The 14,961-nt window shown below is 47.8% G+C and overlaps 3 protein-coding genes across 3 annotated transcripts; 1 reads left to right on the forward strand and 2 right to left on the reverse strand.

The window, feature by feature from the left end:
* Nucleotides 1-4,281: 4,281 nt before the first annotated feature.
* Nucleotides 4,282-4,526, forward strand: N7479_006858 (uncharacterized protein; the record flags this gene model as incomplete). Its single annotated transcript, XM_057254552.1, has 2 exons — nt 4,282-4,305; nt 4,362-4,526. The coding sequence occupies 2 exons, from the start codon at nt 4,282-4,284 to the stop codon at nt 4,524-4,526; spliced, it is 189 nt and encodes a 62-aa protein (XP_057108414.1).
* A 436-nt stretch (nt 4,527-4,962) lies between these two features.
* N7479_006859 (putative sister chromatid separation protein (Src1)) lies at nt 4,963-7,300 on the reverse strand (the record flags this gene model as incomplete). The annotated part of the gene is made up of 2 exons (XM_057254553.1): nt 4,963-5,587; nt 5,733-7,300. The coding sequence occupies 2 exons, from the start codon at nt 7,298-7,300 to the stop codon at nt 4,963-4,965; spliced, it is 2,193 nt and encodes a 730-aa protein (XP_057108415.1).
* Nucleotides 7,301-8,413: 1,113 nt separating this feature from the next.
* On the reverse strand, nt 8,414-14,945 carry acyA (adenylate cyclase acyA; the record flags this gene model as incomplete). Its single annotated transcript, XM_057254554.1, has 3 exons — nt 8,414-8,722; nt 8,788-14,665; nt 14,767-14,945. The coding sequence occupies 3 exons, from the start codon at nt 14,943-14,945 to the stop codon at nt 8,414-8,416; spliced, it is 6,366 nt and encodes a 2,121-aa protein (XP_057108416.1).
* Between the last annotated feature and the right edge of the window lie 16 nt (nt 14,946-14,961).

Genomic DNA, 14,961 nt, shown 5'->3' on the forward strand with positions numbered 1-14,961 from the left:
CTCTCTTTTCTCCAAAGAATATACAACCTCCTTTGTATGGCTTCATGCGCAAGGTTCCGGAAGTTGACCTTTAGTTTCCCCCTACTATACACTAATATAGTTAAATATGTTATTTTTAACCCCTTCGTGAAACGTCATTCAAATACAAATTTCACCTAACATTTACCTGTAAAGTACTCTGTATAGAGGCTGTGTCGTTGCAAGCCCCACCAGAGGGTTGTCAGACCCCACCCACTATAATTGTTTTGCCACACAAGTCAAGGCTTGTCAAATCCCCCACAACGTTGGATATACAAAGTACGGAGTAGGGATGGTGTTGTACTTTATAGGTATGGCTTTTTTTTTTTTTGCCACAGTACACGTGAGTCGTTAAATCATTTCACTCTACTTCATACTCCGTAGTACGACATACAAGTTAAACTATACCTCCTGACCTCCTTGCTACAAGATTCTGGAATTGAAACCCCTTATAATGCCAACAATAATGTCAACAAGATGTGAACATCTCTCTGATCGCCCTACAAAGAACAATATAATAATATCTCTCAAGCTGAGAGGAATATGGAACAATATATATGTACAAGGTACTATCTCCGACGGTTAGGGCTTGCTCTATCACGGTTTATTTGGGCCAACTATTAACAGATTCTTTGAGATGTGATGTGTCCCCTGGCTCAACTCTATCCTGTATAAAGTCTATGAGTTCTCCCAATTATGCGTACATTGAATATCCCTTAAAGTGCCAGATACGGGAGTTAATAGAGATCTCGAGTAAATATATGTCTCAACTGGCACTTGGCAACTGTGGATATAACACTAGGATGAAGTAGGACAAGGTAAGACTAATTTTTAAACGGACCAGGATTAAACCAATGTACGACAGCCTCCCGGTGACAGGTGGGCCATAATCTAACACTCTGACTGGTGTCGGGAAAGAGTTCCTTGAGCCATTTTGAGATGAGTGCGATTCCGATGCTCTCATCTTGTTCCTAACTTAGTATAGACTTCATCGTATCGGGTTTGGTATGCACGACATGGTCTTTTTAACCCTAACATCTTTCCCCCTTTCTCTCTTTTTTTTTAATTCTTTTTTTCTTAAAAAAAATAAAAGAAAAGATAACAAAACCAAAAGATAAAGAAATAAAAATCCGTCACAGGGACTCGGACATGACTGCTACTTCAACGGCCGCTAATTCCCCGGGAGAATACTTCCGCGCCATACATATACATATGTGATTTGCTTCCCGTTTGCATAAAATCTTCAAAGCTCCAAGGTATTCCCAATTTAACCGTGATTCATATATAATTTGTAGAGCGAATGGTCTTCGACTACAGAAATGTGAAGAATTGTTACGAGCATGATCATTCACTGGTCATCCAATCTCGTCTATATATTAGACTCCAGAGCTCACTTGATATATATGAATATACGAAATACGCTAGACGCATAGCTCCAATTTCTGCTTAACCCATGTTCAATACCACCTGGGCACATTCCCCATCCCCTTTTTGCAAACATCTCCACTATCCCAACCACCCCGTGCTTCTACCACGCACACAGTTATCGCGCCCGTTCACCGATCTTCGGCGCCACAGCGCTACGTGGCCACTCGAAGTCATTCAGGCAATGCTGTCCTACTCTGTATGGAGGACTACCTGCAGCCATGCAAGGAAGAAATCTTCCAATGTTGCTTTAAAGCAGTCATCCACAAAACACTAACTAGTACAGAGTACTCCGTAGAACGTTACATATTGCCCTAACTCGCTGTATCTCGGCGTTGAGAAGAGCGGGGCTAGAGATGAGGTCCCAATTTCGAGGGGGAAAAATAACAAAATCAAGGACCATACTACTGGTTACAGCGTACGGAGTATGGAGTACGAATATTGCCCGTATCCACTCCATTACTCCCAGTGCTCCTTGATAGGACGTTTCTCAAGAATGACCCTCAAGAAGCGGTCAAAATTGGGGTTCGCTACAGTCCCCTTGGTTTAGGGCTATCTTACCTTACCATTCTAGGTACAAAGTACTTTCGTGCTTCTCCAGGCACAACATGTGTACGAGGGTAGATCCGTACCAGGCACACAAAAGCATCTTGCGTCTTCCTCGGGGAACCTTTTTCCCCGAAAAAATCTGAGAGCTGGTTGGCTGGATCTGGATGGCTGGGCAAGAACAAATTCCATTTTCCCGCCAGATCTGAGATCACTAGGTTTCTCTCTTCCTGATTGGCCTTTGCTGCAATATCTGTTTATGTAGTGAAGTTCAAACTGAGTATCGCGCACCTGCAGATGATACTTCGAGTCACCTGTAGTGATTCGCTACTAGCCACTCATGTGCGAAGTCTCTATGTTGTAATATATCAACTTCCATACTTTTTCCTCCGGTTATGGTTCCCCGTACTCCGTACATCGTAGTATTTCAAATTATTATACCTTTCATATTCAAGACTCGCGTGGCTTACAGTAGCTTCAACCATCACACTACCATCCCCTGGTTTCATTGGGTGCTCATATCAGACAACTCCGATACTAATTTCTACTAGTTAATACCAACATTCTCATAGACCAAGAAACAAAATTGGAAGCAAAGAACATCCTTAACTTGAACTCTAGACTACTTACTATTTTCTAATATTCCTAGTATTCCTAGTATTCAATCTGTATCTAGAACGCATTAGTGATCTTAACAAAAACACGTGCACTAGCGATGAGTTTGAAATTGACGCCGGGACAGGGATATTGATTGATTGATCAGCCAGCTTAATACGTTGGGCATCAAGGATGGAGACGGTCAAGAGCGAGAGCGAGAGCGACACGCCTTTTTTCGAGATCCGGATTCACTTCATACATGCCGACAGACTATAAAGTGACTGACCGAGTGTATGAATGCCAGTCGTTATTTTATTATTCTTATCTACATGGAATCCTTGTAGTACAAATATTCTCCTCGCACTGATCACACGGTAGGATGAGCTTACTAATGCCTGTTTCTCCATCTGGGTTGAAGGTTAACCGAGCGACATACATCACCTTCCATATGTTCTTACCCACTCCACTTTTTATGGCTTCCTCACCAAATATATATATCTACTATATACTACACTACACCACCATTTTTTGGTTCAATTAATTCAATTAAAAAATATGAGTAAGCTGAATATCCGCACAATGAATTCCTCGCTTAATATTTTGTATAATAACCCTTGGCTCTCCGTACTGCCTTTAAACGTCTTCCCATACTCAATATCAATGCATCTATCTTAGATTGATCTAATGCATCCCATGCTTCGCCTAGGCATTTTTTAAAATAAAGCCAATCAGTCTCACTTCTTCCCATATTAATAAGCTCTGGAAAAAGTGCAAAAAGCTTCACTTTTAACCAGCGCCATACTGGTTCAATCGGGTTTAAATCAGGTGAGTGTGCGGGCCAGTCCTCGATATATATCCCGTGGGATTCAAACCACTCTCGCGTCACCAATGCTGTATGAATCCTTGCGTTATCTTGCTGAAATACTAAACCGGGTATATAGACTGGTAACAGACCTTTTTCAAGCGCTTTAATATATGAATTTGCAGTGTAACCTCGACCAGAAGGTGAGTCCTCGTCCCGTTCCATAATAACTAATTTTGTTCGACCACCAAGCCAGATTCCAGCCCAAACCATTTGTGAAATATCTTTAACGTGAACCTTCGCATTTACAAGTTCTTTTTTAAGGCCCTCCGAGGTTATACGGAAGCACCATTGTGGTCCAAAGTTCGAGGTTCGTTGCACCGAACACTCGTCCGAAAAGATCCACGATTGAAAGCTCTCCCGGCGCCATTTCCTTGCGAATCTAAGCCTCTTTATTGCAAGAGAGGGCTTAATTGGTATCTTCTGTCTCGATCGGCGTTTTCTGACTCCGTATCGCTTTAAAATTCGACGTATAGTGGAGGGTGATGGATGCTGAACTATAGTAGCACTTAGCTGTTTATAGGTCCAAAACGGATGCCGGCGGGCCTGTAAAAGAATTTGATGACAAGCTCGTTCAGTAAGCATAGGGGTACGGCCAGTTTTCTCACGATTCTCCAATTTTCCATCCTCTGTGTAGCGTTTAATTGTATTGAAAATAGTCTTGCGGGTACAGCCAAAATCATTGGCTAATTGAACCTGCGTAGCACCATTGCTGTATGCATATACAATAGCCGCTCTTTGCTCAGTAGAGAGCTGTGCCGATTTGCTATTTTTTGATCCTATTTTCATTAGATTTGAAGCAGTGTGGGTGGTGTAGGAGGAGAAAAAAAAACATGGGTTGGTTGCCGGGTCAAATTGTAAGTGGGGCAGTGGGTAAGAACATATGACTAGTATGTGTACATATGCACTACAGAAAGATGCCATGGGTATTGCGGTTGGGCTGGAATTGAACTGCTCTGCAATGCGGAAAGGAGTGAAATGGTCCCCGGAAGTTGATATATTTGCTTTCTATCAGGTATCCTGGTGGTACGGATGGGCTGGAATCGTCTGGACTGTCAAGTTGATGCATGGATATTAGGCGGACTTGAATACCTGATGGGGTGTGTTGCATACGTGCCATGCTTGCTCTGCGATGGATCGATAGAGGGTTCAGCTTGACACCAGGCACTGGCAAAATCCGTGAGAATGATGGCTGGACTACTCCGTACATTGCTTTATACATCGTGCGCAAACTAGCGCTAGCACGAAGAATGTGTCCAAAAGAAAAAAAATTAAGTTTTCATTGAATGGGTAATAGAATTTATATGGACAGCAAAGAATATGTACTGACGAGGTAGGCGAAGGGAACAGGGAATAAAGTGCGTGAAAAAAAAAGACAAGAAAACCCGGGAAACAAGAGCCATATCTCATTCATCAGAAAAGAAAAACGGATGGGATATCAAAAAGAATACAGTCACAGTTGAGCTGTGTGTGTGGGTACGTACCAAAGTACCTTCCAGACAACAGGTCGAGAATCAGTAGATCGGACGACCCTCGTCCCAGCGGCGAGACTCTCTCGGGCTAGAAAGAGGCTCGGGTTGACTTTCGCCCGCAGGGGTGTGAGGGCTTGTCACGATGTTACCGGACGGAGAAGGGATAGAGAATCGTGCACTCTCACGGCGACCAGTATGCTCCGGCTCACCAACAGCGTTGATCCCACCGATCCACTCCCAGACTCGAGAAACATCACCGCTACGTCCTTCTCGCACAGAAGCACGGACGTTAGCGTTGCCCTCGACAAAGTTGCGGACCCGTCGCCAGAGCTCCTCGCGACGTTTGCCTTGGAGTTCAAAGCGGAGGACGTCATCACGGAGCTGACCGATGGCAATATGAGGTTCTTTGGCATCGCCGCGGGCGTATAGTGCAGCCTGCGTGGATAGTCGGTCAAGGGTCGTAGCTACCAATTCAGGCACGCGAGCAATGTCGGACCGACGTGCGAGGACACGCGCACGAATGTACACAAGGAGACCAATGGTCACAATTAGAAGTGAAATAGGGAGTCGATACGCGAGGAGAGTGAGTCGGAAGTAGCGGCGGATGGCGCATGCGAGTGGGAGCCGTGCAATGGAGGTAGAGGAGAGGATAAGGATGGCGGAATTTCTGTAATTGCGAACGCGCCTCTGTCAGTTCCGGTACACAATGTCAGACCAGATCTTTATAAGAAATGCCGCTGGATGTGGGAGTCCAGAGCGATGAGCGTAGCCAGGGAGACACGAAAATCCCTCCTAGGGTGGAGGAAACTTACTGCTTGGTTTTGCTAATAACTTCATCTTTGTTAAGGATCTCGCCAATAGCGCCCTTCCAAAGCTCGTCAAATTCGGTGTCACTCAAGCCCTTGCGGCGTTTCTTGGCCACCTCTTCCTTCAACTCTGGCTCGCTGATGTCTGGGGATCTGGCATCCTTTCCGTCTTCCTTCAGCTGACCGCATTCCCACTTTGCCCGGCGCTCACGAAGCTCTTCAACGGCTTTATCAGCAACAGCCTTCACGCGGCGCTCCTTTTCACTATCGGGTTCACATGTTGGCGGTAACGGTACCAGGCCTCCAAGGGCAAGAGGATGCGGCCTCAAAAGGAAATCATTTTCGCAGCGCACTTCAAAGTTCGGATAGCAGAAGGCGTGGCTTGGGCATGGCTCGCACCGAGGCTCCAGAACATTCGCCCACTCGGGAACTTTGGTTTCCGCCAAAGACCAGGTAGGCTTTCCCAGGCCGCAGTATCCGATTTCGAGCTTTTCTTTGCGCCACCAGGCACCAAAACTGCCAGCCATTGAAAGGATGACCACCCAGGGGGCCAAGCGGCTAAGAGTTCCTTGCTTTCGGGGCCGGCGCCTAGCCTGGATTTGTGGCGTGTACTGATCATTCTCCATAGACATGGCGAGCTGTTCCTCGGGCGTGAATTCTTCACCTGCTTCAATTTCGCTTTCTTCGTCTTCATCGGATTCTTCTGACTCCTCCTCAGGCTCCTCCTGTGGAGGCATCAGCCGAGAGGCGAAATCAAATGAATCCCGCTTGGGTGGCTGGAAACCATCGTCTTGTTGAAGGCTGGACGGGGTTGCTGATTTCCGCGACCTGAGTCCGCGGCCCCGAGCTGGGCTGTCGGTGGATAAGCGCGAAACACTCTTCCGCTTGCCATCATAGCTCATCCTTGCGCTTTTAGGAGCTTCGGGGCTTCCGCTCTGGAAAGGATTGTCATCCGTAAATGTGCTCTCATAACGTGATTCTGTCTTGATAGGAGTGTGTTCATCCACTTCTGTTGAGGGGAGGATTTCGGTCCGTCCGACTTTTCTAGCTGTAGACTTGCGAGGCGTAGGACGAGTAGCAGCGACTGGAGTCGCGAACGTGTCATCGCCGGTTTCTGTGTCAGACGTGCGAGCGTGTTTACCCACCGAGCGAGCAACACTTGCGCGCTTTGTGTTCCTGACAGGCGTGGCAGGGCCGAAAGCATCATCGGGATCTGCCGTTGAGTGACGGGTGCTGCGTCGTGAGGCGCCTCGCTGCCCTCTACTTGTGGATCCCACTGTTGAGGGTGTGGGTGGAGGAGGCATCGACTCTCTGTCGTTCGTGTCGCTATCCACTGACGTCGACCGACTGCTCATGTCTGTGATCCCCATACTAGTTCGTCGAACCATATCGCGGTCGCGCAGGAGCTTTCTAGCTTGAGGAAGGACTTCATCTTCGAGGATGCTGATCAATTGAGCTTTCTTTGCGGATGCAGGGTAGGGGATATCGTGGCTGACGAGGATGGAGCGGAGACGAGGGACAGTGAGAGAGTTCAGATCGAACTCTGGATGGAGGTATTCCAATTCATCTGCCATTTTGTGTGGTGTGCAATGTGTGACGTTGCGACCTGATTAATGTGCGAACACCCCGACCGAGATGGCGTAGTCTAGGGGAACTTTTGTTAAGATAGACACCGAACTTGCAGCACGGTGCGTGGCTAGACGAAATTGCAATATGCGAGTGAAGTGGCAGCGATCGCTCCCTTTTTCGAATTTTAACTGGGGTCGCAGAAGGGTTGTTTTTTTTTTGTCGAGCTGTTAATTACGCCAGACCCAGATCGATCATTCGTTCAGTTCGTAGTCAGGGCAACAGGCGGGGCGAGAAAAATGGCCGACCGTTGGTACGAGTTGGTACTAACGATTTGTTCGATGTAAATGTAGGGTTGAAAAATCTCAAAAAACAGATGGCGCTTTTTTTTGTTGCTTGGATTCGGTTTACCAGATGAAGGGGTGAGCAGACTACCTACATGGTAAGAAAAAAGAAACCAGGTTGCCCGATGACGTACACATAAACAATTACACGTGACCTGTGGCCTCATGCCTAGGCGCCTCAGGCCAGTAACTACTGTATGATCGTCCTTGTACTTGATATCAAGGACAACCACCTAGGTAAGCATGTAGTCGGATTCAGAAGAGCAAAGAGCCTAGATGACAGATATATATATATATATCTTATATATCTCTATCGGAAATTGATGTTTTTGTTTAGTACGATACTCACATTTGTGGTCCTGACCAAGTCCATATCTATCGCGAAGTCCTTGCGACAAAGCCAATATACCCCGGGAACCTCTGCGGCAGGTGTTAATGAGTGGAAACATTCGGATGTGATCAAGAATCAAACAAAACGATAAGAAAAAAGCCTATAAAGGTATGTATCATATAGACTGTAATATATTCACTGTCCGAGCCAATTACAGCCCTAACATTCAAAGTAGATCAAAGCCAATAATAAAGAAGATACCGAAACAATCACCGTGGCTCCATGCCATAATGCTTTATATAACACAATCTGCAGACCGCCCTCCCGCCAGTGGGACGCCGCCCACTAAAACAAAGCTAGACAGATACAAAAAGATAAGAAGGCCAAAAAAGCCAAAGGGAACCAAAAGTGAATTGAAATTAGTGCGATAAAGCAGAGGGCAGAAATTAGAGGAAACCGTGACCGGAATCGGAAGAGCGATTGGCATCGCCAGGGAGGTGGAGGAAAGATGATGAGGAGGAGGAGGTAATCTCGCTGCTGAGGTCTGAATGACCAATTTTGCCATACTGAGTTGATAGACCGCCGATGTTGCCCGCAGCACCAACGGCCATTTGCTCCTTGAGAGCTTGGAATTCGGCGAATTGTGTTTGTAGTTGCTGAAGTACCTCGCCGATAGGTACGGCATGGTCGCCGAGGGTGTCGCCTGGTTTGAAGGGACGCATCATGTGGCGTATGGAGAGTGTGTTGATGCATACCTGGAATTTGTTAGGATTGGAAGATAAAAAAGTGTAAAAAGAACGGGAAATTGTGTAATACTGACCTCGATGCGGGTGACTTGTTGATCAACCAAACTGAGAACAGTCGAGTCGTTGAACTCACCTCCGTGTCTTTTGACCATATTGAAGAGAGCAACATTAGGCTCTCCGAGGCTTGACTCATTTGGATGCTCCAAAGCACTGCAAAGTCGTTCAAGACGGAGTGTGACTTCCCAGAGACGCCAAATGACGTTTGTTTGGATGTCGAGTTGGTTGTTTGGGCTCATAGTTGCAGCGGAGCTGTCACGATCCTGTGATTCTTCTGAAGATATCATGCGACCAGAAAGCGCGGAGGGGTAAACAAGGTAGAGAGGTTCGGGATTTTCCAGACCCTTCAACTTCCTTTCACCTTGATCCTTGATAATGAAACCTTGACTATTGAGCTGTTGCAGTTCTTTACGAATGTTGTGACCGAGGCTATCGCCACGGGGGTGGTTGCTGTCGATCGAGCTGGTGGATGCAGAACGCTCAGCATCCGCAAAAATCTCGAGGTTGCGGTGGATGTCAGTCATAAAGTCTGACGAAACAAATATCTGTCCTCCATCGGCGACGGCAGAAATTCGTGACGCACGATTCACCATTGGACCGAAATAGTCCATTCGACTTGTGACCGGATCCCTAGCGCAGACAGGCTCACCCCAATGACCACCCATACGGACAGATAGACCACGATAGATAATATTATTGTCCATGTCAACGACAGTTCGGCACTGGGGTTGATCAAGAATCTCTGTAGGCCATTCGGCTTCAAGGAGTTGGTTTTGACAGTTGAAACACCACAGCAATGCAGCGGTCGTGGTTGAGAAGGCCACCATGAAAGCATCGCCTTCTGTTTTGACCTCGTAGCCACCGAAGATTGCAAGTTGCCGGCGTAGTATGTCATTGTGAATTTGAATAGCAGAGCGCATTGCATCCGGGCAAACCTCCCATAGACCCGTGGATTTCTTGATATCAGTGAACATGATAGTCAGTTCACCGTCGGGAGCCTCCACATTTTCAAAGCGCGCGAGTCGCGAATCTCCAGGACCATCGCGCTTCTTGGCACGCTTGACAGGTGCGATGGGTTGCTCTTCAGACGGGTCGTTGAGAGAAGGACGACGCTTTGGGCGTTGTTGCTTCCTTTGGATTTCCCCAACGCCGAGAATCATCACCATCAGCTTATTGGTGGCGCCGAAGGAGATGGCCAAATCACGCAGCTTTTGAGCTGCAAACATCAAATCTGGCTGTTCTCTCCTAGTAATATCAACCACCACTTCCGGAGTAACATAATCCCAGAGTTCCTTTGACGCTAACACGACCATCTCATCTTGTTCCGTCAAGGTAACATGCATTGTGGAAGGGGCCGCAATGACAGCAGGCATCATAGGGAAGTGTCCGAAGCACCTCGACACGGTTAGGGCATCATTCAGCTTGCCGGTGCGAGATACAAAACCTCCTGCTGCACGAATGCGTGCGCGCTCGTTAGGTTCCGCGGGGTCATGATTTTGTGTCAAAGAAAGCATTGAACCATCTGATCGAATCAAAATAGCCTGGGCGTCACCAACATTGGCGGCATATAAATCCATGTTGTTCAGATACAAGACAGTAGCAACACCTCCAGACTGAATGTCGTCTTGATTGAGCATTTTGGCGGCAGTCGATCCTCGATGGTACTGCCGGATCTCACGTTCATCGATGGATCTGTAGGCAGAGCCTGCCATGTTCTTGTTCAATGCCAAGAACGACCGTCGGAATGCATCTAATGGTGTTTCACCCTGATCTCGCTGCAGTTTCTTAAGCTCAAACGAGAAAGTAGAAGTGAAATTCTCGTGCAAGTACTTCGCGACGCGAGAACCACCACTGGAAAATGTCTGTCCGTCAAACATTCCCACAAGTGTTTCCACATTATCTGGCTTCAATCGTGGAACAATCATATCAATAATAGATAGATGCTCGGTCTTGCCAAGAGAGTCGGCCATACCGTAGGCGAGAGTACCAGCCAAGGAGGCAGATGTTCTCACACGGCGATCTTCAGTCTCTTCTGGGATGGTGGGAATGGTGAGTGTGACATCCATCAGTCCCAAAACACGGAGATGGGTTAGGGAGTTAAAGTCAGTCAGATCAGCGCCATTGGCGGCCGGAGGACCCAACGACGCAATATTTGGCTTGATTTCCAGACGTTTGTTGCCCGAAAAATTCAGATACTTGAGATTACGGTTCCAGTTCCAGTTCCAATCATATGGCCAGTTTGATACGTTGTACTTGAGCGCATTGCTTCCCACATCCAGAATAGAAAGCTTGCTAACCTTGCAAAGCTCTGCAGGCAAGACTTGGAATCGGTTGGCGTTGATGTGAAGAACTTTCAGGTTGCTTCCCTCTTCTAGGTCATCCGATGGGAGAGAGGTCAACTCGTTACCGGACAGGTACAGCTCAGAAATCAATGGCCACCTTTTGAGAATCCCTTGGGGTAGTTCCGTCAGGTCATTATAGGAAAGGTTGACAATACGCAGCTCTGGGAGTAAGGATAGTTCTCGGAAAACATCATCTTCAAGTCTGTTGTCGGCAAGCGAAAGTGTTCGAAGGGATGCCGCAAACGTCATTGCCATCTGCTGAGAGAAGTTTGAGTCCTTCCGAGACACCGAGTTCGGATCTGTATATGATCGCGACGTCGCCGATACCTTCCTACCGGATTGAGTAGTTGAAGGATTCCGATATCCGTTTGATGATACAGAATTCATAACACCATTCGATGGTTGACTAGGTCGACGTAGACTTGGTTCATCCCGTGGGCCCATATCCTCATAGCTAGGGTTTTTACCAATGCCCGGTGTGGCCCCAGGTGTGTTTGTAGGCTCACCGGGCATTTGAGGGTACGGAGCACCGCATTTTGGAAAGGTCGACAGAATGTTTGAGGAGATGTTAAGTATTTCCAGCTTAGCACAATGCCAGATTTCAGCTGGCAGAGATGTCAAGTTGCACTCCCTCAGATTAAGAAGCTTGAGCTCCGCAAGGCAACCCAGAGTTGGAGGCAAAGACGACAGTGGGTTCTTGATCATACTAAAGTGTTCCAGTCGACGCAACTTGCCAACCTGGGGCGAAACAGAGGAAATGTGATTTTTGTCAAGGACCAGCTTCGTCAAATTCGGACAATTCTCGAAAATGGTATCCTTGAATTGGGAGAGCTTGCCAGAGGCGAGGTTTAGAGAAGTCAATGTTGGCATAGGAGCGTCAACATCAAATTGCGTCATAGGGCAGTGGTCCAGATGTAAACTCCGCAACCTTGGAAATGAGCCCTTGAAACGTGATAGAAGATTGTGACCAAAGAATATCTGCTCTAGGCGTGGAAGACTAGAGAGAGCATCGATGTTGGTAATAGCATTGAAGCGTCCATCAAACTCCTTGAGATTCACCAATTTCCCGAAGGAATCATCGAGAGGCCCGCTCAAATTATTGTTTGTCATCCAAAGGCGTTCGAGAGTGGCCAAGCGGCCAATATTGGGAAGTTCTTCTATACCATTGAAGCTGATATCCAGATCAACCAGACTCTTGAGGTTGTAAAGGAAATCAGGGAAGGTCTTGAAACCATTTGACGACATGTTCAGGCTTCGCAGGTTTTGGAAATTGCCGAAAGAGCTGGGAAGCTTGGTTAGCTGATTGTTTGCCATTTTGATGCTGACAAGGCCAGTCAGCCGATCAAGACCTGCATGATCCAAGTCCTCAAGGCAGTTGTTTGACACATCCAGATAGGTCAATCGGGAGGCTAAACCAAAGCTTTGTGGGAGGAATGCAGCCTCATTCCCGATAAACTTGATCTCTCGCAAATTAATGCAACTTTGAATGAAGTCTTTAGGAACATCCAGTGACAAGTTCCTTGACAAGTTCAGTGAGATGATCTCGGAGGATTTTGCATACAGCGTAATTGGAATAGTCACAAGACTGCGGCCTTGGAGATCCACATGGCTGAACTTTTGTGCTTTGTTAAAACCTGGTTCACTCTCGAGACTGCTGTAACCGCTAAGTTTGGTCGGCAAGAAGATAAAGCGACAGAGATAACTGTGATCCTCGCGGCCAATATCTCCGATACGGTCATTTTGCGTATAGCCAACCTGTTCCAGCAGTCGCTTTTGCATTTGAATAGGTCGCTCATTGTGGTCAAGTTGCCGTGAAAGATCATTTTTCCGTAGAACAATCTCATAATTGTTGAGATGATCTTGCAAGAAAGACTTCCGACCAAGCATCAGGAGGATCTCGGACACGGTAGCATTCAGGCCAGCTGATAGTGTGGCAAAAGTAGAATCAATTCGGAAGATCCGAATAAAGTACGAAGCCTCACGTTCACGAGGGCCAACAGGGGCAGGTTCTTCTAAAGTAGGTTCTTCTAAGGTAGGGTCAATGGGCCCCCTGACCTGCCAACTTTCAGGGGCATTCCACGGCTTTTCGATTTTGGAATCGTCGCCGGGTGTGATCGTTCCATCCCTCGCACGCTTCATTTGCCCTGGCGAAGGTGGACGGACAATCCCTTTCAGGTTTTCCATATCGACGTCAAGGTGGAAGAAATGCTTGCTCTCCTCTTGGTTTTTGTCATCCTTGTTAGGGTTATAAGGGTCGCCGCCACCTTGATGAGTGAACACACGACGGGCGCCAAGCTTTCTTCCGACAGCCATACCCTTCCCAGGCTCTTTCTTTCGGTCCGAGTCTACCGACTCTGGGTATCTGGAGGGAGTATTCCCTTCGAAGCTTCCTTGCCTATCGCGCCGCGGCGGGGAAGAGTTTCTCGATTTGTCATGCGACTTCCCGAGGATCTTTTTAACAAACCCGCCGATTCCGGGATGCCGTGAATTCCGATCATGGTCTCGGTACGTGCTACGCACACTGGGTGTTGGACTTGTTGATCGGCCTCCAAATACAGTAGAGTCACTCATGTCAGTCACTGAATGCAAGTAGTTCTCATTAAACGGCCGTACTCCGATGTCGTCTCTGCCAGTAGCAGGTCGGGGTTGGGACCATGCCAGATCGCCAGCAAGAGTCGGATTCTCTTCTTTGCTTCGTGAAGGACGATGTTTGCCAGGTCCCCGTCGGCTTGGCTCCCTCTGGCCCGATGTACCATTTTCTAGAGATGGAAGACGCTTCCCATCGGGTGCGATAGGTACATGGCGCACCGGTGCCTCCCCATACTGCGGGATGTCATTGAAGCTCTGATAATCCCACGGAGTGATGTCACTAGAGGGCAAAGTAGTATTTTCCCGTGGCCTTTGGGGACGTTGGGAGGAATTAGAGTCATCGGGTGTATTGCGCGAACCATCTGAGTTCGCTCTCTCTCGCGTCTTCAACTGGTCGAGTGGTCCCCCACGCCTGCTCGACGGGTTCTGGGATCCATCGTCATAGGTTTGAAGCTCCCCAGGCGAATGATAGTCATCCCCAAGTAGACCTTTTAAATGCTTCTTTCGAAACTTCTGGCTGATACTAGACCTGGACCCCTGGCTACTGACTGTGGTGGCGCTTGCAGCAGATGGTCGGCGATTGTCTCTATGATATTCCAACTCAGCGGGTTCGCTTGCGAATGTCCGTCCGGTCGTGGGACGAAATGTGAATGATGCAGGCGAGGCTTCGTGCTCAGAGTAATCGTTATAAAAAGTACCACTGGCATCTGTCGGACCACTGCTGGGGGCTGTGGACCATGGGGCAATCGACTCGAGCTCATCGGGATCGAGGCGAGATGGGTGAAGGGGCGGAGGTCGGGGACTCGAGACAGATGATTGAGACGGACTATCTCGGTTGCTTGGGACAACCAAAGCATCGGGATGATTGCTGAAACCTCTGCGTTGTTCAGTGGGGGAAATGTCGGGGGAGTTCCATGACCACATGGAATTTCCCCAATCAATCCGAGGGGGTTTTGAGTCAGGCCTGGCAAAAAAATCTTAGCACCTCTTCTTTTTGACCTTGTATTCGACGCGCCACGATCGCGTAGCGAAGTTAGCGGGTCATTTGGAGAAACAGAAGCTTACTTGGAGTCCATTTTCAAGGAACCCAGAAACGGCTCGGCATTGTAACCTCTTGCAGAGGCCTCGTCTTGATCTCGAGACTGGCCTTCAGAGTTTCGTACGGTACCTTGAGACATCCAGCTCTTTCCAGAGCTCTCTGAGCCTTGACGGTCGTCGGGTTGGTTGCGGTCCCGCGCCGGCATAGCTGCTCTCAGACTT

The sequence above is a fragment of the Penicillium vulpinum genome (genome assembly GCF_028829585.1).
Source record: "Penicillium vulpinum strain IBT 29486 chromosome Unknown utg000003l_segment0_segment0, whole genome shotgun sequence".
Lineage (NCBI taxonomy): Eukaryota > Fungi > Ascomycota > Eurotiomycetes > Eurotiales > Aspergillaceae > Penicillium > Penicillium vulpinum.